General features: G+C 41.2%; 1 protein-coding gene across 1 annotated transcript in view; it reads left to right on the top strand.

Annotated features, from left to right (window-relative positions):
- LOC308096368 (ERC protein 2-like) overlaps positions 1-22,853 on the top strand; it is a gene marked incomplete at both ends in the record, with an annotated part of 339,729 nt that overhangs the window by 82,044 nt on the left and 234,832 nt on the right. Inside the window, 1 exon segment of the mRNA XM_080443792.1 lies at positions 6,363-6,530. Within this exon segment, the coding sequence (XP_080299918.1) occupies positions 6,363-6,530 (168 nt within the window).

The raw sequence follows: 22,853 nt of genomic DNA, 5'->3' as shown, positions 1-22,853 counted from the left end.
TCGGTGCTGAGTGCTCTAAGAGGGAATTAGCAGGGTGTCGGTGCACTATCACAGCTTAGCCGCCCCAACACAGGTGAGACAGCAGGGATTTCCTGTTAGGCCCCCCCCAACAACCCAACACTCTCTCTCTCTGACAACATTCTTTATAAATTGCTCTTTGCCAGGTGAGGGGGGGGGGTGAGGTGGGAGTGTGTGTGTGAGTGTGTGGTTGGGGGTAATGCTATGCTCTCTGTCTCTCATACATAATGCTACAGTGGCTGGCACGGACATTATACACAATATTTTCGAGCTGCGTTCGCGCGTCTTACTTGTATACGCGCACACACACACACTGTAAACACGCGCATACTCGTGCACATTTTTGTGAGTGAGCAAGTCCTCATGTGGATGTGTGCGTACTGCATACACACACGCACACACACACACATACTCCAGTGACACCAGTAATCCTTTGTGTGTGTGCGCGCGCGTGCCAGTGCTGAAGACAGAGTGGTTCTCGGTATTAAGACGTTGGTTCTATGCCAGCGCAGCAATATGAGATAAATACTCCACCACCTTACACCTGGAGGTCCCAGCCTACACACACACACACACACACACACACACACACACACACACACACACACACACACACACACACACACACACACACACACACACACACACACACACACACACACACACACACACAGGTAGGATTTCGCTCTGACCCAGTACAACCACAACTTCACACATTTTGCAGCCACATATACGGGGGTATCTGTTTGCACTTGTTTGCTGTTTAAGTGGTTGTTAATGCCTTTTTTTCTCCCCACTCCTTTTAGTTAATAGATTTTGTTTGGTTTTAGTTACTTCGGCCCTAGGTGACACCCAGCCAGCCTCTCTGTGGTTCTCTCTTAAGTGCCCCGTAAAGCAGCAGAGAGATGTGCCGCGCACAACACAGCTCGCACTTAACCCATTTAAACCGAGAACGCATCTGTGTGTGACCACATAAACCATTATTTTATACTTTGGCTATTCAAAAATAGCAGATCTACAAGCTCGCGCGCTACGAGCTTGTAGATCTGCTATTTTTGAAAGATCTTGAACATTTGTGCAAATATTTGAATACATGTATTAACTCAAAACTCATTTTTAACTCAAATCTTTGCTTCTGGGGGTCCCTGGAACAACATATTTTGATGGGGATCGGCGGCCAAAAACATATAATTTTGGGTGGTCGTTGACATGAAAAAGTTTGAGCACCACTGATATAACAATAGTTTTTCAGAAAAAATCAGACATCTGTTGAAACATTTGACAGTTACAAATGTTCGCTTTAAAAAAAAAAATGTATATAAGATTTGCAAAAATGTTCATGATTTTTCAAAAAGTAGCAGCTATGAGCTTGTAAATCTGCTATTTTTTTATTAGAAAAAATGACAGATGCGTTCCCGGTCTTAATGGGTTAAAGCACTTTTCACACCATTCCCTCAGAGGCCACCTGACGCTCGTTAAAACCACTGTTAACGAGTTTTCTCGCTCATACTCTCTCTCTCTCTCTTTCTGACACTCGCACTCACACATCATTTATTTACACAGTACAGTTTAGGCATTTTAGCAGATGCTCTTTAACCAGAGTGACTTACAATATAAGCAAAGGTAAACACATGCATCAAATGCATACAGTATACCATAATACAGGTTGTAACCACTTAACCCCTTCAATCCGGGAACGCATCTGTCATTTTAGATTTCTTTGGATTTTTCAAAAATAGCAGATATGCAAGCTCACAGCGCAGCACCAAGTGCCACGCTATGAGCTTGTAGATCTGCTATTTTTGAAAATTCATGATTTTTTTCCCCGCAAATCTTTGAATATATATATTTTGAAAGCGAACATTTGTAACTCAAATCTTTGCTTCTGGTGGGGGTCCCTGGAACAAAATATTTTGAGATGGGGGGGGGGGTCTGTGGCCAAATACATATAATTTTGGGTGGTCCTTGACATGAGCAAAGTTTAAGCACCACTGATATTATAGCAACATATACGTTTTTTGAAGACACACAAATAGATGGCGTTCCCGATAGGGCTGTGAATCATCTGCTATCTCACGATTCAGATTTTTTCAAAACAAACGATTCTCGATTCAAAAACGTTTTTTTCCTTCTTTTTTTTTTTGATTCAAAAACGATTCTCGTTTTTAAAAACGATCCCCCCCCCCCCCCCCCCCCGATTCAGCCCAGAACTTGCCACTTCTCAAAAATGTCATTATAAAAAATGACCCACACCCCTAGTTCCCGGATTGAATGAGTTAAGGGGGCAAAAAAAAAGGGAAAGAAATAAGGTTCACCTGCATGTGTTCACACGCTGCAGTCCAGGTCACACGAGCTGGAAATGTAATCAGGTGTTGAAGAACAGCAGAGGAACACACAGTCTGCTCATGAAACCAGCTGAGAGAGAGAGTGTGTGTGTGTGTGTGTGTGTGTGTGTGTGTGTGTGTGTGTGTGTGTGTGTGTGTGTGTGTGTGTGTGTGTGTGTGTGTGTGTGTGTGTGTGTGTGTGTGTGTGTGTGTGTGTGTGTGTGTGTGTGTGTGTGTGTGTGTGAGAACGTGTCTGTTTTTACTGTAGCCAGTACTGCAGCACTGACGTATCGTCTCCCTGTCGGGTGGAAACCTCATATGTCTAAAACTGTCACTTTTCAGGATTCAAATAAAAAAAAACCTGTCAAAAGTAGCAGATCTACAAGCTCGGAACGCGACACTTCGCGCCGCGTTCCGAGCTTGTAGATCTGCTACTTTTGTACATGAGCAAGTAAGGGCGTTTATTTAAGAAGAACCTTCAAATAGTTCAAATATGGAGATGAGAGGTTTCTGCCCCGACAGCCACGATATATTGTCCAATAACAGAGTCCTGGAGAGAGGTCAGATATCACTCATGTCCCGTAGAACTGAATGTGTGAGCCTTAGCAGCAATGAACCAACCATACACAGCACTCAATGACGAATGACAGGACTGGTTTCCAAGCTCTCTCTCTCTCTCTGTCTGTCTCTCTCTCTCTCTCTCTCTCTCTCCCTTTCCCTCTCCCTCTCTCTCCCCCCCTCTCTCTCCCTCTCCCCCTCTCCCTCTCCCTCTCCCTCTCTCCCTCTCCCTCTCCCTCTCCCTCTCCCTCTCCCTCTCCCTCTCTCTCTCTCTCTCTCTCTCTCTCTCTCTCTCTCTGTGGTGGAAAAAGTACTCACACGTTTTACTTAACTAAAAGTATCAATACTGCAATTTAGAAATACTCGTAACATGTCCGGAATTAAAAATTTACTTGGGTAAAAGTACAAAAGTATTGGTATCAAAATCTACTTAAGGTACCAAAAGTACTCAATATGCGCAGAATGTCCCATTTCACAAATAGCAGATCTACAAGCTCACAATGTGTTGCATGGCCACATCTACAAGCACACATTGTGTGCTTGGCCGAAATGTATATAGGGCTGAAGTGGTTAATGTATGTTTCGTAATAATAATCAAAATCTACAAAGTAACAAGTAACTAAAGTTTTCAAATAATTGTAGTAGAGTAAAAGTATAATATTGTTCTAGTACTGTAGAAGTAGAAGTAAAAGTACAGAAAATACTCCAGTAAAGTAAAAAATACCTCAAAATTGCACTTACAGTAAGTACAATATTTTAATACATGTACTTTACACCACTGCGCGCGCGCACGCACGCACGCACGCACGCACGCACGCACGCACGCACGCACGCACGCACGCACGCACGCACGCACGCACGCACGCACACACTTTTACTGCAGTAGTCCACAGTGGTTCATGTTTTTGGACATTGGGTCAAAGCTGAACTTTTACAACTTCCAAATGTCAACAAGTGAATGTGTTGAGATGTGTCAGTCCTAATACTGAATGAGAACATGTGGGCCACCTTATCGGGGGGGGGGGGGGGGGGAAAGGGGGGGCAAAGTTCACTGTTGCGCAATGTAAGCACCATAGCGATCTGTATACTTTTTTATAGTTTTTATTAACCCATTCAATCGCTCTCTGTCATTTTAAGATTTCTTTGGCTATTAAAAAAATAGCAGATATACGAGCTTGTAGATCTGGTATTTTTTGAAAAATCATGAAAATGTGTGCAAATCTTAGAATATATTTTTTATTTGTTTTATTTGTAACTCAAATCTTTGCTTCTGGGAGGTCCCTGAAACAAAATATGTTTTACAAAAGTTCCCTTTAAAGTATATTTATTTTTAAAGATTTTTAAAGATCACACATTTTCACGATAATTTTTTTTTTTTTGCAGATTTACAAGCTCATGAGCTTGTACATCTGTTATTTTTTTGAATAGCCAAAGAAATCTTAAAAATGACACTGATTCTTTCCCGGTCTAAATGGGTTAAAAAAATAAATAATCTTTAGGCTCATTTCCATGACCGTCCCGAGGCCAAATGAGTCCACGCCTCGCTGCACCTCACCGCCGTGCTCTGTTCCGTGACGGAGTTTTGTTGAACGGTTTGTGTTTCCATTAGCAGTGGACCTGGAATCACCGTAGGAAGTCCCTTCCACAAACTACAGGGACATTAGGGCTGGGTGCGATATTGACAAAATCTAAATATCACGATATTTTTTTATACAGTTTCCAAAGCTCTTCCTTGACTTCCATGACCCAACATAACATGACTTGGGGGGATCCTTCATAACAGAGATTCTTTTTTTTCCCATCTGGCTTGAAACATTGGGTTGCATATATTATTTAAAGGAGTAGTTCACCCCAAAAATGACTTATTTTCTATCAATTACACACCCCATGAAGCATTGAATTCATGGAGATTTTTAAATTTTTTGTCGCATTCCTAAGCCAATAATTTGATTACCGGCAGAAAGATGCTAATGTATCCGGTAGGAGACTCAAAGGAGTCTCTTTGAGTCTCCTACCGGAAATACACCCGGTCATCAAATTATTGGCTTAGGAATGTGACAAAAAATAAAAAATCTCCATGAATTCAATGCTTCATGGGGTGTGTAATTGATAGAAAATAAGTCATTATTTGGGTGAACTATTCCTTTAAGGGTTTAATCCATTAAGACCGGGAACGCAACTGTGTCATTTTAAAATTTCTTTGGGCTATTAACAAATAGCAGATATACAAGCTCATTGCCCGGTACCGAGTTGTGAGCTTTGAGCTCATAACCCGCAGCTTGTAGATTTGCTATTTTTGGGGGGAAATCGTGGAAAATTTGTGCAAATCTTTGAATATATATATATGTTTTAAATCGAACATTTTTAACTCCGATTTGTGCTTCCAAAAAAACGTATGTTGCTATAATATCAGTGGTCCTCAAACTTTTTTCATGTCAAGGACCCCCAAAATGATATGTATTTATCCGCGGACCCCCCCCCCATCTCAACATATGTTGTTCCAGGAACCCCCAGAAGCAAAGATTTGAGTTAAAAATTTATATATATATATATATTCAAAGATTTGCACACATTTTCACGATTAGTTTTTTCAAAAATAGCAGATCTACAGGCTCATAGCGCGGCACTCGGTGCCGTGCTTTGAGCTTGTAGATCTGATATTTTTTGAATAGCCAAACAATTCTAAAATGACACAGATGCGTTCCCGGATTGAATGGGTTAATGGGTGGTCAGGTGGGTGGGCCGCGAAACACTTTCGATATTTACTGATCCAGACAAGGTTGAGAACCGCTGGTTTAAACCCTGGTAGAACACTGGGTTGTACAGTATATAGCCAACTGGTCACAATAAGTTCAAACACTGTCGATCATCTTTATATGTTTTGCTTCTGTACTCTGAGAGTCAGAAGTACGCTCCCAGAACCTGCCACTTTGGTTTACCGCGCGTACCTCCTTGTCCTTGGGAGGATTGCTTTTAGTTTTTTATGCTCCATGGTCCCTGGAATCAGCTCCAGAATGTCATTAAAACTGGAGCACTTAATCCCTTTGGGTGATTTTAAACTCTTTACTTCAGACGTTTGAATCGGAGGTCTGCAGCTGTTTTACTTGGTGTGTGTGTGTGTGTGTGTGTGTGTGTGTGTGTGTGTGTGTGTGTGTGTGTGTGTGTGTGTGTTGTGTGTGTGTGTGTGTGTGTGTGTGTGTGTGTATGTGTGTGTGTGTATACTTCTGTTACTATACTTGTGAGGGCCAAAGAATTTCAGAAATAAACATTGTGAGGACCATTTTCCTGGCCATTACAAGATGACCAGTAAAACGGTAGATCGGCTATTTTCGGCGAAGAGGTTTGGTGTAGAGGGACAAAAAGAGCGGACCAAGTACAGGGCAAAAGGTCAAGTTTACCAAGTATTGTGGGTTTAAGTTGTTAAATGTCTGAAAACACTCCTTGTGTGTGTGCGTGCTACAGGTGGATGCTCTGCGGCTGCGTCTGGAGGAGAAGGAGCAGTTCCTGACCAAGAAGGCCAAGCAGCTGGCTGACCTGACGGAGGAGAAGAGCACCCTGAGCGGAGAGATCCGGGACATGAAGGACATGCTGGACGTCAAGGAGAGGAAGGTCAACGTCCTGCAGAAAAAGGTAGGCGCAATTACTATTTTAAAATGTAGCCAAAAACACGCACACACGCACTCACGCACACGCACACACACGCACACACACACACACACACACACACACACACACACACACACACACACACACACACACACACACACACACACACACATGCACATGCACACACACATGCACACACTTGCTTGCTGGTTGTCCATCGTATCCGATGATGACCATCCTCTCCTATTTGTGAGTCTTCTGGTGGCTGAATTGTTCCTGATCCTGGATCCACAGTTGTGGTTGCAGACCGGGCATGTAAAAGTGGTGCTGAGGGGAGCAGGGGTGGCTTTGCGGGGCGTGCCTCTTTGCACGTTTAGCTGCACTGTGTTGTGTGCGCTGATTTTCCATAATATGGTGTAGAGGGTCCTCATCTGGAGATGCTCCATACCTCAGTCTCTTTGAAGAGATGGATGGATGAGGGACAAAGAGTCAGGAGGACGTACAGGCAATCCCGTAGGCAAATCTTATTTTCAAATCTCATTTTGTCAGGTATCTGACTCTGTGTCGTTTATGACATTGAGCTACATTTGAAAATGTATATTTGACAAATAGTACTTTTTCACCGTCAGTTGATGCTTCATATCCATATGAGTAAAATCGCCCAGCTTTTTGGGGGGCTTTTATGCCTTTATTTGACAGGACAGTAGGCTGACAGGAAATGGGGAGAGAGATGGGGCGGTGACACACAGCAAAGATCGTCGCGATTGGGAGTCGAACCTGCGACACGCTGTCAGGCTGGATTACCAGCATATGTGGTATGCGCCTGGACCGCTAGGCCAGCGGGCGCCCAGATTTGTTTATTTCTGGTACACAGTTCTTATATGACGTGATCTAAGAATCCCCATGGCATTTTCAAGAGAACAAATAACGCAGTGACCCAGGGGGATATAGCGCCCTCTAGCAGCAGTGATGTCAGACTTGGGTGCTTCTATGACAAAAGCATTTGAAAATTGTGGGAGACAACAGTCTGGGCTCGCCGGACTAGATGAGCTGTAAATCCTTATACTCCACCATGTCCTGTTGCATGCATGCACACACACACACACACGCGCGCGTGCATGGGTGCACACACACGCACGCGCGTACAGTGCACACACCCATGCTCTTTCATGTACCTTAATGACTTTTATAAGGTTAGGTACACAGACAGAGCCCATGGCCACCTGTGGTGTTGTGTGTTCTCAGTGGACCAATTACACCCTCATGAAGGTTCCTCTGTCAACTTCCTCCTCTGCTCTCATGTCTTCAAATTACATCCCTCGCCCTCGCCCTCTCTCTCTCTCTCTCTCTCTCTCTCTCTCTCTCTCTGCTCCCTCACACCCTTGTGGGCTTAACCAAGACGGCTCTTAGGTCCTGTGCAGTGTCACCTGACTGTGTGTGTGTGTGTGTGTGTGTGTGTGTGTGTGTGTGTGTGTGTGTGTGTGAGACGTTATGTCATACTTGTATTACTATACTTGTGAGTGCCAAGTGTCCCCACAAGTGTATAGTAGTAATTTCTGAAATAGACATTGTGACGACAATTTTCCTGGTTCTCACAAGATAAATATGAGTTGTATGGTTAAACCAATATTTGGGTGAGTTCGGCTTATGCCTGATTGATAGTATGTACCCTTGTGCCGATGTTGGGCGCAGAAAATAGCATATTTACAAGTTCTCAAAGCACTGCAGCACACGACGAATTGTAAGCTTGTAGATTGGCTGTTTTTCACCTGGGTTGAGTTAAAAATGGTAAGAAGTTGTAAAAAATCCATAAAATCACCATCCTAAAATGTTTTTGTCCCTACAAGTATAGTAATTGTGTGTGAGTGTGTGTGTGTGTGTGCGTGTGCGTGCGTGCGTGCGTGTGTGTTATTAAAAAGGTGACCTTTAGGTTCCCCACCCTTTGGGTGTCACCCATGGTTCATTGCTGGAGGCCCTTAACGAGCTCGTTTGTAGCGGATGATATTAGAGTGTGTGGGTGTGTCCCCACTGCATGCTGACCTTTTAGCGCTGTCTATTGAAACGTCGTATCGGTGTTTATGGCTGATGGAAATGTGTTTGTAATCATAATGGTCAAGGACATCACGAACAAATATGACATCCGCCCGCATGTTGCGGTGTAGTAGTGTGTGATGACTCTCCCAGTTGTGCTGTGAGTGTAAATCATCTGACTTAATGTCTGTAATGAGTCAACTAGGACGGCGATGATCTCACAAACCCACCCGCCATTCAGCTCAGCACGCACCTCAACCTCCGTAGGGGATTGACCATGTTGTGTGTGTGTGTGGGCCACTATACTACTTTCTCATGGTTACTGTTTTTCAGCATACATAGTCTGTAATTTGCCAAACTTCCTTTTCAGTCTGCACCTGGATTTGTGTGTGTGTGTGTGTGTGTGTGTGTGTGTGTGTGTGTGTGTGTGTGTGTGTGTGTGTGTGTGTGTGTGTGTGTGTGTGTGTGTGTGTGTGTGTGTGTGTGTTTGTGTGCGTGTCAAGTCTAGTCAAGTTTTATTTATAAAGCACATTTAAAGACAACCAAAGTTGACCAAAGTGCTGTACAGCATGTGGAAGAACAGCATAAAATACAACAGACAGACAACAACAGAGCACACACAGACATGTCTCAGGTCTAATTGTCATCAGAACAATAATGTTCTTGGCATTAGTTCGTCTGAGCTGTTTCCATTAATTTCCAATTGAAACGCTTAAAAAATTATTCCCAATCAGTTTTATCTAAATTATTTCAGTCATATTGTTTTCATCTGGACTTTAACAACCAAGTGTAGCCTAGTTATTTCCAACAGCTCAAACAAACAAAAAATATAATACCAGAGAGGGTTCTGTAAAAAGTCTTGGCTTTGATGGAATCTTAGATTAGGTGTAGTAGTTCTGTTTGATGCAGAAACACAACATAATTGCCTTGATGCAAGTTGATAATAAGAATCGTGATTTTTACAACACCCCTATCTTTCTTAGTGGGTCAACGTCCAACCTTTTTAAATTTCATGTACTTTTTCATCTGTCTTCATCTGGAAGTACAAAAACACAATTATAGAGGACATGTCATGGACACTGGTGACTAATCAAACAAGAGAACGTGTGTACTAAACTCAAAAGTCTTCCAAGTATGATGGTGCCTGCCAACTAGAGCAAGAACGAATGACGGGCTCTAGCGATGCCCAATTCCGTAATTTCTCCGAGATATAAATTAGATTTGTCACCTGCCCACACCCGCTCATAACTAATTGATTAGTATTAGTAGTTCATTTTGGAGTAAGTACTTCCCTGATGTATGTACGTATTTATTTATTGCCAGCCCAGTTCTAACATACGATGGAGGTGTTGCCATAAAGACTACTAAAATAGATGCTACACATTATGACTTCAATAACACACAGCAACAGAAAGACACTGATGCATTTCACTTCTTCAGTGTTTCTGGAAACATTTAAAAATAACATTTCCTTTGCTATACGCTGGTGACTGGATGTCATACCCATTAGAAAGGATATAATGGACAAAGTCCCCTTATGGATCACCATGATGACCTTTCTTGATGTAAAGAATGTATAGGATTTGATAAAACGTTTGAACAATGCCATTCCCATGATTCAATTTCTTAAGGTGTTGCTATGACAATATTCAATATAACAGAGGATGTCATATGTGGGTCAGTAGACCAGACCTCAGAGACAAATACATGGAAAAATGTTGATGTTCAGATTAATTTGCACTACGCAATAATTTCACTGACGGGTTTCCTGTATATTTATAGCTCTGGCACACTTTGCACATTTCCCATAGGCCATAAAAACTGAACTGTCTGGAGTGGGTATTTTGAGGACAAGCCATTCATTTTATAGTGAGATTAGATTACTCTTAGCTCAGCCTTTCTTAAACTACGGGTCGGGACCCAAAGTAGGTCGCAGACCCACTCAAACCCACTCAGACCCAGTTTTTCCTGAACAAAGAAAGATAACTTCAAGAGACAGTGAAGAAGAGTACATTGGGATACATTTTCAGAAGAGTGTATTGGGATACATTTTCAGAAGAGGTGGTTCTCAAACTTTTTCGTGTCAAGGACCCCCAAATTGATGTATTTGGTCGCGGACCCCCCATCCGAAAATGTTTTGTGCCAGGGACCCCTAGAAGAGAAGATTTGTGTTATATTTTTTTGATATATTCAAAATCTTTCAGTACTTTAACGATTTTTAGAAAATGATCAAAAATAGCAGATGTACAACCGTGCTGCGAGCTTGTATATCTGCTATTGTGTTTAAATGATTAAATGATTGTGTATATGCCCCCCCCCCCCAAAAAAAAGAGACTTCTGGGGGTCGCCGGACCCCACTTTGAGGACCACTGCACTAGCTAACATACTATACTTATGTCTCACGTGGTGCGGGAAGTGTCTGTCTCTCAGCTTTCCTAACGTCTGTCTCTCCTACACTGTCTCCCTCTCAGCTTTCCTAACGTCTGTCTCTCCTACACTGTCTCCCTCTCAGCTTTCCTAACATCTGTCTCTCCTACACTGTCTCCCTCTCAGCTTTCCTAACGTCTGTCTCTCCTACACTGTCTCCCTCTCAGCTTTCCTAACGTCTGTCTCTCCTACACTGTCTCCCTCTCAGCTTTCCTAACATCTGTCTCTCCTACACTGTCTCCCTCTCAGCTTTCCTAACATCTGTCTCTCCTACACTGTCTCCCTCTCAGCTTTCCTAACGTCTGTCTCTCCAACACTGTCTCCCTCTCAGCTTTCCTAACGTCTGTCTCTCCAACACTGTCTCCCTCTCAGCTTTCCTACTGTCTGTCTCTCCTACACTGTCTCCCTCTCAGCTTTCCTAACGTCTGTCTCTCCTACTGTCTCCCTCTCAGCTTTCCTAACGTCTGTCTCTCCTACACTGTCTCCCTCTCAGCTTTCCTAACGTCTGTCTCTCCTACACTGTCTCCCTCTCAGCTTTCCTAACGTCTGTCTCTCCTACACTGTCTCCCTCTCAGCTTTCCTAATGTCAAGTCTTTGGGCTTGTTTTTCTCTGTAGTCTCTTGTTAAATATTGGTAGTTGCTGTTTTTTTTTTGGGGGGGGGGGCTTGTTTAAAGTGTAGTTGCTTATTTGGACCAATGTTGTTTAAATCAGTGGTTCTCAAACATTTTCATGTCAAGGACTCCAAATTAAGTCTGCATGGAGACCTCCCATCTGAACAGTGGTGGAAAAAGTACTCAAATTCTTTACTTGAATAAAAGTACAGAAGTATTGGCCTCAACATGTACTTAAAGTACCAAAAGTAAAAGTACTAAATGTTTGGAAATAGCAGATCTACAAGCTCACAACGCGTCGCATCGCGACGCGTTGTGAGCTTGTAGATCGGCTATTTTCAAATAGCCTAGGTATAAAATAGGGCTAAAGTGGTTAATGTTGTTGATGTTCTATAACATCATAATTTACATATGCAAAGTAACTAGTAACTAAAGTTTTCAAATAATTGTAGTGGAGTAAAAGTACAATATTTGCTTCAGAGATGTAGTGGAGTAGAAGTAAAAGTATTGGAAATTGGAAATACTCAAGTAAAGTACAAATATCTCAAAATTGTACTTTAGTGCAGTACTTAAGTAAATGTACCTAGTTACTTTACACCACTGCATCTGAAAATAGCACTTATTTTTTTATTTACAAGCTATATTGTATTTTTTAGGGAGACCTGACCAGGATATTCAGCAGCACGAATAAAAGCAGGAAGGTTAATTAAATTAAATGAAAAGTTTAATTAAAACCATGATGCCATCCAAAATACTGTGGGTTGTTTCATTCTAGATTTAAAAGCAATTTAACAGAATGAAGTCAGCGAGTTTCAAGTCATCCTGCAAAGTATTCCCGGGCAGATGGTGCACAATTCATAAACACCCTTTCCCCAGCCTCTATTACAAGCCTTTAGAGCGGAAGGAAAGCATAAAAACGTCCTGGCATCCTGAAGCGTAGTGTCCAGAACGTTTCTAATACTGTATAAATTATAAACACTACGTTAGGATGGATGCAGACCATTGATCGCCTTGAATGTGGTTAGAGATTATACGAGAACTTTGAGATTTGTAAAAATGTAATGTGTGAGATACAAATAAAATGTATTATTACAGCTTGGCAAAGCTGTCAATAAACAGACTCAACTATAGTCGTCACTTTCTCGTTACTTTCTCACTTTCTCCCTATTGGCTAAAGGTCCGCCAATGAGGGGTCGCCAATGGCTTCCCATACTCTGAACCAAGCCCCCAGAACCGCGGTAGAACAGTGAAGCTGCCCCCACCTGGTGGTCAAATCTGGAATTGCAAGACCTCCGCATGCACTTGTTTTCTTTATATATCGGTAGCCAAGCTGTAAATTACATTTCATGTCAGTCTTGTTATTATTATTTATAATATTCTCACCCCTGCGTGCTTGTCTGTGTGTCTGTGTGCGGTTAGTTTGTTACAGAAACCAAATTAAGTAAATCATTTCTTGTGAATCATGTGACAATGACCACCAAACAGCCCTGGCTAGGTATTCCAGTCTGGTGGAGATATGCGCTCTGCGGAGCACTACATCAGGACAGTGTACTGCATAGAAAATAGCCGATCTACAAGCTCACAACACGTCGCAATCAGGGGCGCCGATTTATGTCCGCACTATTGGTAGGTGCGCAATGCACGCGCGTCCAGAAAATTTGAGGTTATTTTCCGTGTTTGTTACCTTTTTGGGGGGTTTGTGTTACTTTAATGCGGTTAATTCGGTTAATTTGGTACAAAGAATGTACTCCATGAAGTGAAGATGTCAGAGGTTTTTTCTTTTTCTTTTTTGAGTTTGTGATGGGTGCTCGTCATTTCCCCTGGGTGATTTAGCCCCGAGGCACCCACAGTATCGGCGCCCTTGGTCGCAATTGCAACATGTTGTGAGCTGGTAGAACGGCTATTTTCTGCTGTATGACTACGCATAAATCAGCCTTATGTCACAGTGGTTAGCGAGGAGGTTTACATATTTATATTAAACCTCAGAGAAGCGTCATAGGCTGTGTCTAACAGACGGAGACACTGTGCGTTAAATTTTCTTAATTGCCCAATTTAAAGTCTCTGTTGACGTGTGGATTTAGCGTGTATATAATTATACTGTTTATACCTTATATTTTTATATAGCCCTGTTTTCTTTTCCTCCTGCGGTTCATATTTTGTCATACCACCATGTCTGTCCAGTGGTGGAAAAAGTAAAAAAAAAAATACTGAGGTAAAAGTATTAATACTGCAAGAAATACTGTAGAAATACTCTGTTACAAGTAAAAGTCTGGTAAAGTAAAAGTACAAAAGTAATGGTATCAAAAGTACTTAAAGTACCAAAAGTAGAAAGTTTTCAAATGTATAAAATGCATACAAATCTTTTCTAAATAGCAGATATACAAGCTCACAATGCATCGCGACGCATTGTGAGCTTGCAAAATGTATATAGGGCTGAAGTGATTGATGTATGTTTTGTAATTATAATCAAAATCTACAAAGTAACTAGTAACTAAAGTTTTCAAATAATTGTAGTGGAGTAAAAGTACAATATTTGGCTCTGAGATGTAGTGGAGTAGAAGTTGAAGACTGAAAACACTCCAGTAAAGTACAAATTCCTCAAAAGTGTACTTAAGTACAGTACTTGAGTAAATCTACTTAGTTACTTTCCACCACTGTGTCTGTGACGGTGTCACTCACCCAAAATAACAGGGTTTCGGTGCCCTGTTTAAGCCGTTGCTGCAAGGCAAACTCTTGACTAAATAAGAAAATAAATAATAACAAACCAGCCTTTGCATAAAGATACAGTTGTAACTTCCAGATGAAGTATTTCAGTGTGGAGGTACGGTAGCTCAGATGATGTTTTGATTTAATTTCTCATCTTCAGTACATAAGGCTCTCTCTCTACTCTCCCTTTCTCTCTCTGTACTCGATTTTTGTCTCCGCCAGGCCGAAGGTCTGGCCAAGTCCATCCGTCCGCCCGTCTGTCCATCTGTCTGTGAACAACAGCTAATCTCCGGCAGCGTTGGCCCGATCAGCGTGAAACTGAGCGCACACACTCCCTGGATGCCAGAGCAGAACCTCTGCCCCAACATTTTCACATCAGCGTGTTACAGCGCCACCGATTTTTGCAAAACACATTTTTTATATCACTCCTACAGATTTTGTCCCAAACATCTCGATAATCGGTACACATTATCTCTGTAGTCATGTGATCAAGACGGATCATTACGATTTTTCATATTCCATCCTGATTGGTTCTCTTTGAACAAAATGACTCAAATCATGAACGCAGCGATTCCTCTCACCTCTATAATGACTGAATTACGAACTTTGCTGGCCCACAATAACCTACCTGGCCTGGCGGAGACCTGTGCTCCTTCAAGGAGCATTTTTTCTAGTTTATATTAGTTTAGTTATACAGTATATCACATCCCAATGCTGTTTGTATTTTGATGCCATGTGTAATTTGCAATAGCCAGTGTTTGATGATAGAATTCCAGGATAACAACGACAATGATGATGATGATTGTGTACAATATAGTACTTTACACAAAACATTCAACATTAAGACAGAGAGTGCAAAAGAAACGCATTAAATTACATTTCAATACAAAAAAGTCAGTTAAAACTAAGAATATAACAGTGAAATAGGACAATAGAATTACAGTGCAGAAGAAACTAGAAAAGCGTGCTCCTCTGAGCGCAGATCCCCGCCAGATCAGGTTGCCTACCCAGAACTGTGTCAGTGGTGGGATGCAGTCATCAGGACATGAGAAATGGACTAGTGAAGTGGAGTTTGTATGACAGATGTTGGAACTGTTCATGTTTGCGGCGTCAACTAAGGGCAGAAGTGAAAGCATTTCTTTGAGGTGAGCTCTAATAGAGGCCACTCAACATGCGATTCAAATTTGGGTATGACTGGATGGTGCGTTCATCATATATGGCAGTTTTTGTGAGAAATTAGGCTCCGTCCAGAAATTTGTGAAGGCAATTTCCATGACTCATGAGACCATTTTGTTCCTAACTTGGTGGAAAGAAATCACTTTTGGTAACCAACAGTGACATTTGTAGCATAATGTGGCGACCCCTGTGGGTGTGAGTGCAATCGCTTTTGGCTCATTGTTGTGTGATTTCGATTTGGAGCCGATGGGATGCTGCGTTCTTGACTTGTGGCATTTTGCGCAAAACGGGTCCCCTCCCGCAAACTTTGAAAGCCAATTGTAGCCAATTGGAATGGAATCAGACAAATCTGACGGACAAATCTTGATCATAATGTGGAAGCCCATCAACCATCCCTTGGGGGTCCCCGGACCCCACTTTTAGAACCACTGCTTTAGAAGACATAAATAGACGAAAATAAAATAATTTGTTGTGGTAATTGAAGGTGATGTATATTTATCAAGAAACATCTAAGTTAATCAGTCAGTAGAGTGCTACAGGGATGATTTTTGAAGGCCTTCCCAGAAGTTATTACCAAAGATTTTCCAATGTGAACTTTGCATTGTGTTTTTGATAAAAAATGAAGAAAATATGTCAAACATAATAATCTCCACCAAACAACATACTTTATTATGTTTTTGTTTAGTTTTTTTTCCTCACTCACAATTCACATTTAAAAATGCACATCAGAATTCATGGTTGCTACAGTAGCCTATATTAAAGGGGTAGTTCACCCCCAAAATAACTTTTTTTCTATTGATTACTCACCCCATGGAGCCTTGAATTCATAGATATTTTTTTGTTTTTGTCACAATCCTAAGCCAATAATTTGATTATAATAAATGTGTCCCCATTGATTCCGGTAGGAGACACAAATGCATTTGTGTCTCCTACCGGAATCAATGGGGCTAAATTTATTATAATCAAATAATAAAGGAAGGAATGCGACAAAAAAAAAAAAAAATCCATGAATTCAAGGCTCCATGGGGTGAGTAATCAATAGAAAAAAAGTTATTTGGGGGGTGAACTACCCCTTTAACATCTGTAATTAATTAGAACAAAATGTATAACTCTATGATGAAAAAATAAATCTGATGAGGGAACCCACTTCAAACTCACTTCCAGATTTTAGGACTATAAACTCAGTCTATTCGTCACTTTATGCATGCTATACATTACTACAACTACTAGTCAGTGGTGTAAAGTAACTAAGTACATTTACTCAAGTACTGTACTTGAGAGTACAATTTTGAGGTATTTGTACTTTACTTGAGTAGCTCCAATTTCCAATACTTTTATTCTACTCCACTACAATTTTTATTTTAATGTTTTTGATTATTATTAAAAAACATACATTAACCACTTCAGCCACATAGGCCATTTGAAACTTGAAATGGGATATTCTGCATAGTGAGTACTTTCAACTTTTGGTACTTTAAGTACATTCTGATACCAATACATTTCTACTTTTACTCAAGTGAATTTTGAATTCTGGACTTTTACTTGTAACAGAGTATTTCTACATTGCAGTATTGATACTTTTACTTAAGTAAAAAAAAAAAATGTACTTTTTCCTCCTGCTACTAGTAAATATGGCTTGAATTCCCCCCCTCTCTCTCTTTTCTTTTCGCCTGTCAACCTAAGGGGAGAAGCAGCAGAGAAAGTATAACGCGTTAGCCCGGTGGCCAGTTATCATACGTTTTTTTAATACACCGTACAACCGACAGGTGTTACCCTTCATTAGCCACACTGTAAACAACTGACCACCTTCCACCGCACCCTTGATTGGTTTTCCAAACTTCCTACTTCCCAGCACTCCTGAGGGGCTATAACTTATACAGCTCTGTGTTCCCAGGAGAGGGAGGGCCTGGAGTGGAAGTGGAGAGGCTGCTAGAGAGCATGGTTTCCTCCCCTTCCCTGGCTCCAGACTCCATAAGTCACCGCTGGGCCCACGGTGAAGGACATCCACTGACCCTGTTGTGTTTGAAGTCTACCCCGGCGCAGGATGGAGTTCCCCCCAGACACTGATCTACATGTCAAGGGTGCATTTCCTGACGAATGGGCGACTTCATGTTTCTTTTTCGGCAATAAAAGCCAAATCCCCCCTCGACGAGGGGAGACTCCAAAAGTTCTCGTCGAGGTTGAGGACGTGCCGTATATACTGTACATGCAGCTCCTTTTGGGTGGCTTAACCCGTTGGTTCTCAAACATTTTCATGTCAAGGACCCCCCAAATTGATGTGTTTTTTTTGCCTGCGGACCCCCCCTTCTGAAAAGATTTTGCGCCAGGGACCACCATGAGAGAGGATTTGTGTTTTTCATAAAATTTAGAAAGGTCTGGAAAATAGCCTTATCTTGTAGATCGGCTATTTTTTGGAAAGTATACAATAGGGTTAAATTCGTTAAACTGTTCCTCATTTTGCTGGATACCCCCACCTGGAACCCCCGCAAGGACCCCTGGGGGTCCCCGGACCCCACTTTGAGAACCACTGGCCGTTTTCCCATGAACTCTATAGCGTCCCTAATATTCTGGGTGCGAACATTTGGCAAAAATAGCCGATGTACAAGCTTGTGAGCTTAGAAAGGCTTAGAAAGAGTATTGGTGTAGAGGGGGAAAAGTATGGGGACCTCTGTACAGACCCTTTTATAGACCCCCTGGGGGACTCTGGTCAATAAGTATGTAGGGTTTGAAGGGGAAGTTCACCCCCAAAATGACTATGTATTCTATGGAATTAATCACTTTTGTCGCATTCCAATATTTGATGAACTGAATTAAATAGGAGGCGAAAACTATATGAAACATAATTCATAAACTCCTGAACAACTCAGTGTAATCCAAGGAAGAACTTTTTGTACTGCAGAGGTTATGAGCGAATGTTTTAAATGTTCAGCTTGGCCTCCTATTCAAAGTTCACCAAATATCGGAATATTGGAATCAGGAATGCGACAAAAACAAAAACATCTCCATTAATCCAAGGCTTCATGGGGCGAGTAATTGATTGAAGGAAGAAAGAAAAAAAACGTTTTGGGGGGGTTGGGGGGGGCGACCTTCCCTTTTAACCCTTTAAGACCGGGAACGCATCTGTGCCATTTTAAGATTTCTTTAGGCTATTGAAATATAGCAGATATACAAGCTCATAGCGCTTGTAGATCTGCAAAAAAAACGTGAAAGTTGTTGCAAATCTTTGAGTATATATATTTTTAGATTTAAAAAAAAACTTAAATCTTTGCTTCTGGGGGTCCCTGGAACAAAATATTTTGAGATGGAGGGGTCCGCGGCCAAATACGTCAAATGTTTGGGGTCCTTGACATGAAATAGTTTGAGAACCACTGATAATATAGCAACATACATTTAAAAAAACATAATGTAATTTGTAGAATCCCCAGAAGCAAAGATTTCAGTTTCAAATGTTCTTTAAAAAATACATTCAAAGATTTGCACACATTTTCAAGCTCATAGCTCATGAAAAGCTCATAGCTCATAGCTCATAGCGCGGCACTCGGTGCCGCGCTATGAGCTTGTAGATCTGCTATTTTTGAACAGCCAAAGAAATCTTAAAATGACACAGAGATGCATTCCCGGTCTTAATGGGTTAAGTGGTTAGATTGTTAAGTCAACTCTTAAGCTTTCTCTGGGGGGGTTGAGACACACGTAATCCTTCCCGTCAAGCTGAATGTCGTTTCTGCGACAGATAAAAGGCGACGGGGGTGTGCGGAGCAGAGCGTTAACACATTAAGACCTGAGGCCCATTCTACGAAAAAAAATCTTCTAAATCCTTCAGAAAAAATGTATGTTACTATATCAGTGGTGCTCAAACGTTCTCATTTCAAGGACCCCCAAAATTATATGTATTTGAACCGCGGACTCCCCATCCCAAAATATTTTACAGAGGCAAAGATTTGAGTTAAAAATGTTCGCTTAAAAAAAATATATATATATTCAAAGATTTGCTAAAATGTTAAAGATTTGCTAAAATAGCTGACATACAAGCTTGTAGATCTGCTGTTTTTGAATAGCCAAAGCAATTTTTTTTTTTTGCTCAAATAAAAAAATTGACACAGACGCATGTCCCGGTTCTAATGGCTTAAACAGCGCAGCGTTACTTGATTAGCAGACGTGGTCCTTGTAAAGGCATCAGGCGCTGGCGTGTCCTAAGATGTGGCACACGAACCCAGTCCATCAGGCCATAAATCTCCCCGTATGTGTTCCCCCCGCCGAGAGAGAGAGAGTCAATATCTAAAACAGACACACACACACATACACACACACACACACACACACACACACACGCGCACACACACACACTGCTGTTGGCAGACATGTGTCATCCTCTTGGCCAGTTGTAAAGGCTTGATATGATGCATCTCTGTTAGCCACGGCTCCGGGCCGCCGGCCCCCCGGCCCCGGCAGGCTCCCCTGCGGATAAATAGCCCCCCGGTCCAAAAAAAATCCCTGCAACTACCCAGGGTGTGTGGGCTAGTGACGATGACACTGCGCGATGACAGATCAGCTGGCGTGTGATGATAATGTATCAAGATTTGTCTCTCTCTCTGTGTGTGTGTGTGTGTGTGTGTGTGTGTGTGTGTGTGTGTGCGTGTGCGTGTGTGCGTGTGCCTGTGTCTGTGTGTGTGTGTGCGTGCAAGTGTGTGTGTTTGTTTGCCTGTGTTCTCTTTGCACACTTCAGTCATAAGGACTAGAAATGGGGAGATCTAAGAGGAAAAACAGCCCACTGACTGAATGTTGATTTGATTATAATAAGGCCATGAAAAAAGAAAACAGAAAAATACTTAAGGCACTTCCAGTAGTTTACTGTAACTCTTTATTTTGTTCTCAGTTGGATGTGTTTTTCTTTGGTAGGGCAGTGGTTCCCAAACTAGGGGCCAGGACCCCCAGGGGCGTCCCCAAATTATTTTGGGGGTCCCAAGATGATCAGCTTAATGTGCAACATTGTTTTCTCACTCAACAGAGCTTGTATATCTGCTGTTTTTGAATAGCCAAAGAAATCTAAAATGACACAGATGCGTTACCGCATTGAATGGCTTAAACAAAAATATCAAATGGGCGTCCCATGGCTGAATGCATATCAAACTGGGCGAATCCTTGAAATTTATATAAAGTATACATTTTGAAAATCACTGGTTCACTGTTATGTACAGTATGTGTTGATTTTGACACAACATTTTGATTTAGTTTTAGTCATGGTCTTTTAAATAAAATTGTTAGTCATATTTTAGTCATCTGAAATATTTTAGTTTTTGTCTAGTTTTAGTCGACTAAATATCACAAGATTATAGTTGACTAAATCTACAGTTGATTTACAGTTGACAAGCTACGACGCGTTGTGAGCTTGTAGATCTGCTATTTTCAGAGTGCAACACCCGAGCGCAACCAAACATTAAATGATCTCTTCTCCATGCACTAGTCATTTTAGTCTAGTTTTTATTTGTTGACGAAATTGTCAATATATTTAGTCTTAGTTTCAGTCATCGTAGCTTAGTTTTTATTTAGTTTTCGTCAGTGAAAAAAGGTAGTCGACCAACATTTTTCGTCATAGTTTTAGTCGACGAAATCAACGCTGATGTACAGTATGTGAAGTGCAGACAGGAAGATATTTCATGTAGGTAAAACATTCAACTGTTTCGGGGGACCACAGCTTTGAGCCATTCCGTTCCCTTCTCCCTTTGATGTTGGAGGGTATTTCCCTTCTCCACACTGTCTGACACATATTTCTACTGAACAGGCCTGATTATGGAAGTGTTCTTTCCTCTCCTCTATGAGCAGAATGTATGCTGCAAGCACTGTGAAATGTGTGACACTTTAGACATGCTGGAGAAATGAGTCCCAGACCGCTTGGTGAGGAAAGAGAGAGTGCATGGTGTAAAGTAACTAAAGTACTATGTACTCAAGTACTGTACTTAAAGGTAGGGTAAGTGGTATTTTTTGGTTAAAACAAAAAGTTTTGTATTAAAAGGTTAAAGCACCATATTCTGATAGTAATCATTGCTACAGTGTGTTTGTTCGGTAACAGGAGTCTCCCCGTCTCTCCAGCTCTTTAATAAAGAGAAAATACATTTTCAGGTAGATGATAACATTTCAGCCAATCAGGAGAGAGTACTCATTTATCAGCTTAATTTTTTATAGTGTTCCAGTTCCAATTTGTTCAGCTCATTTCTTTGTTCCGCCACTTCTTATTTCACTTGTTTAATCTGTGTCCTGACTGAGTTCTCTATTCTGATTGGATAAAATTGGTATCCTGACCTGAAAATGCATTTTTTGTTTAATAAAGAGCTGGAGAGACATGGAGACGCCTGTTACTGAATAAACACTCTATAGCAATGAGTACTATCAGTATATAGAGCTATTTAACACTTATTTTGACCAAAGAAAATCACTTACCCTACCTTTAAGTACACATTTTTTAAGTATAAAAAAAAACGTTAGTTTCTAGTTACTTTGTAGATTTTGATTGTTATTACAAAACATACATTAACCACTTCAGCCCTATATACATTTCGGCCATTTGAAAATAGCCGACCTACTGTATAAGCTCACAATGCATTGCGATGCGACGTGTTGTGAGCTTGTAGAGAAGATGTTTATACATTTTATACATTTGAAAAATGGGACATTCTGCATAATGAGTACTTTCTACTTTTTACTTGTAACAGAGTAACAGAGTATTTCTACATTGCAGTATTGATCCTTTTACTTAAGTTAAAAAAAATGAGTGTTTTTTCCACCACTGGTGGGGAGCAAAGAGGAAACGCTCGCTCCGCAGCCGAGGCTTGTAAAATAACTCAAGAATGAATGGGTCTGAATCAGGCCCCCACCGGTGTAATGTCCCATTTCACTTCATGAAGTTACCACCATGCAGCATCGCTGTGGGAACGTTCCTGTGTTAGGTTCTATACCGCGGGACGAGTGCTATAGCTGCGTCCAACTCACTGTTGCCATAATACTTAGCAGTGGTGGAAAGGAACTAAGTACATTTACTACAATTTTGAGGTCTTTGTGCTTTACTTGAGTATTTTCAATTTCCAATACTTTTACTTCTACTCCACTACAATTATTTGAAAACTAATTGTAGTGGAGTAGTTACTAGTTACTTTTCTGATATAAATTATGAACCACTTTTGCCCTATTTTATACATAGGCTACTTGAAAATAACCAATCTACAAGCTCACAACGCGTCGCATCGCGAGCTTGTAGATCTGCTATTTTCAAATATTTTAGTACTTTTACTTTTGGTACTTAATAAGTATATTTTGATGCCAATTATTTTGTACTTTTACTCAAGTACATTTTTAGTTCTGGACTTTTACTTGTAACAGAGTCTTTCTATATAATAATAGTGT

Source organism: Gymnoscopelus braueri (assembly GCF_963280865.1).
Source record: "Gymnoscopelus braueri genome assembly, chromosome: 12".
Taxonomy (NCBI): domain Eukaryota; kingdom Metazoa; phylum Chordata; class Actinopteri; order Myctophiformes; family Myctophidae; genus Gymnoscopelus; species Gymnoscopelus braueri.
This window is presented reverse-complemented; position numbering and strand designations above follow the sequence as displayed.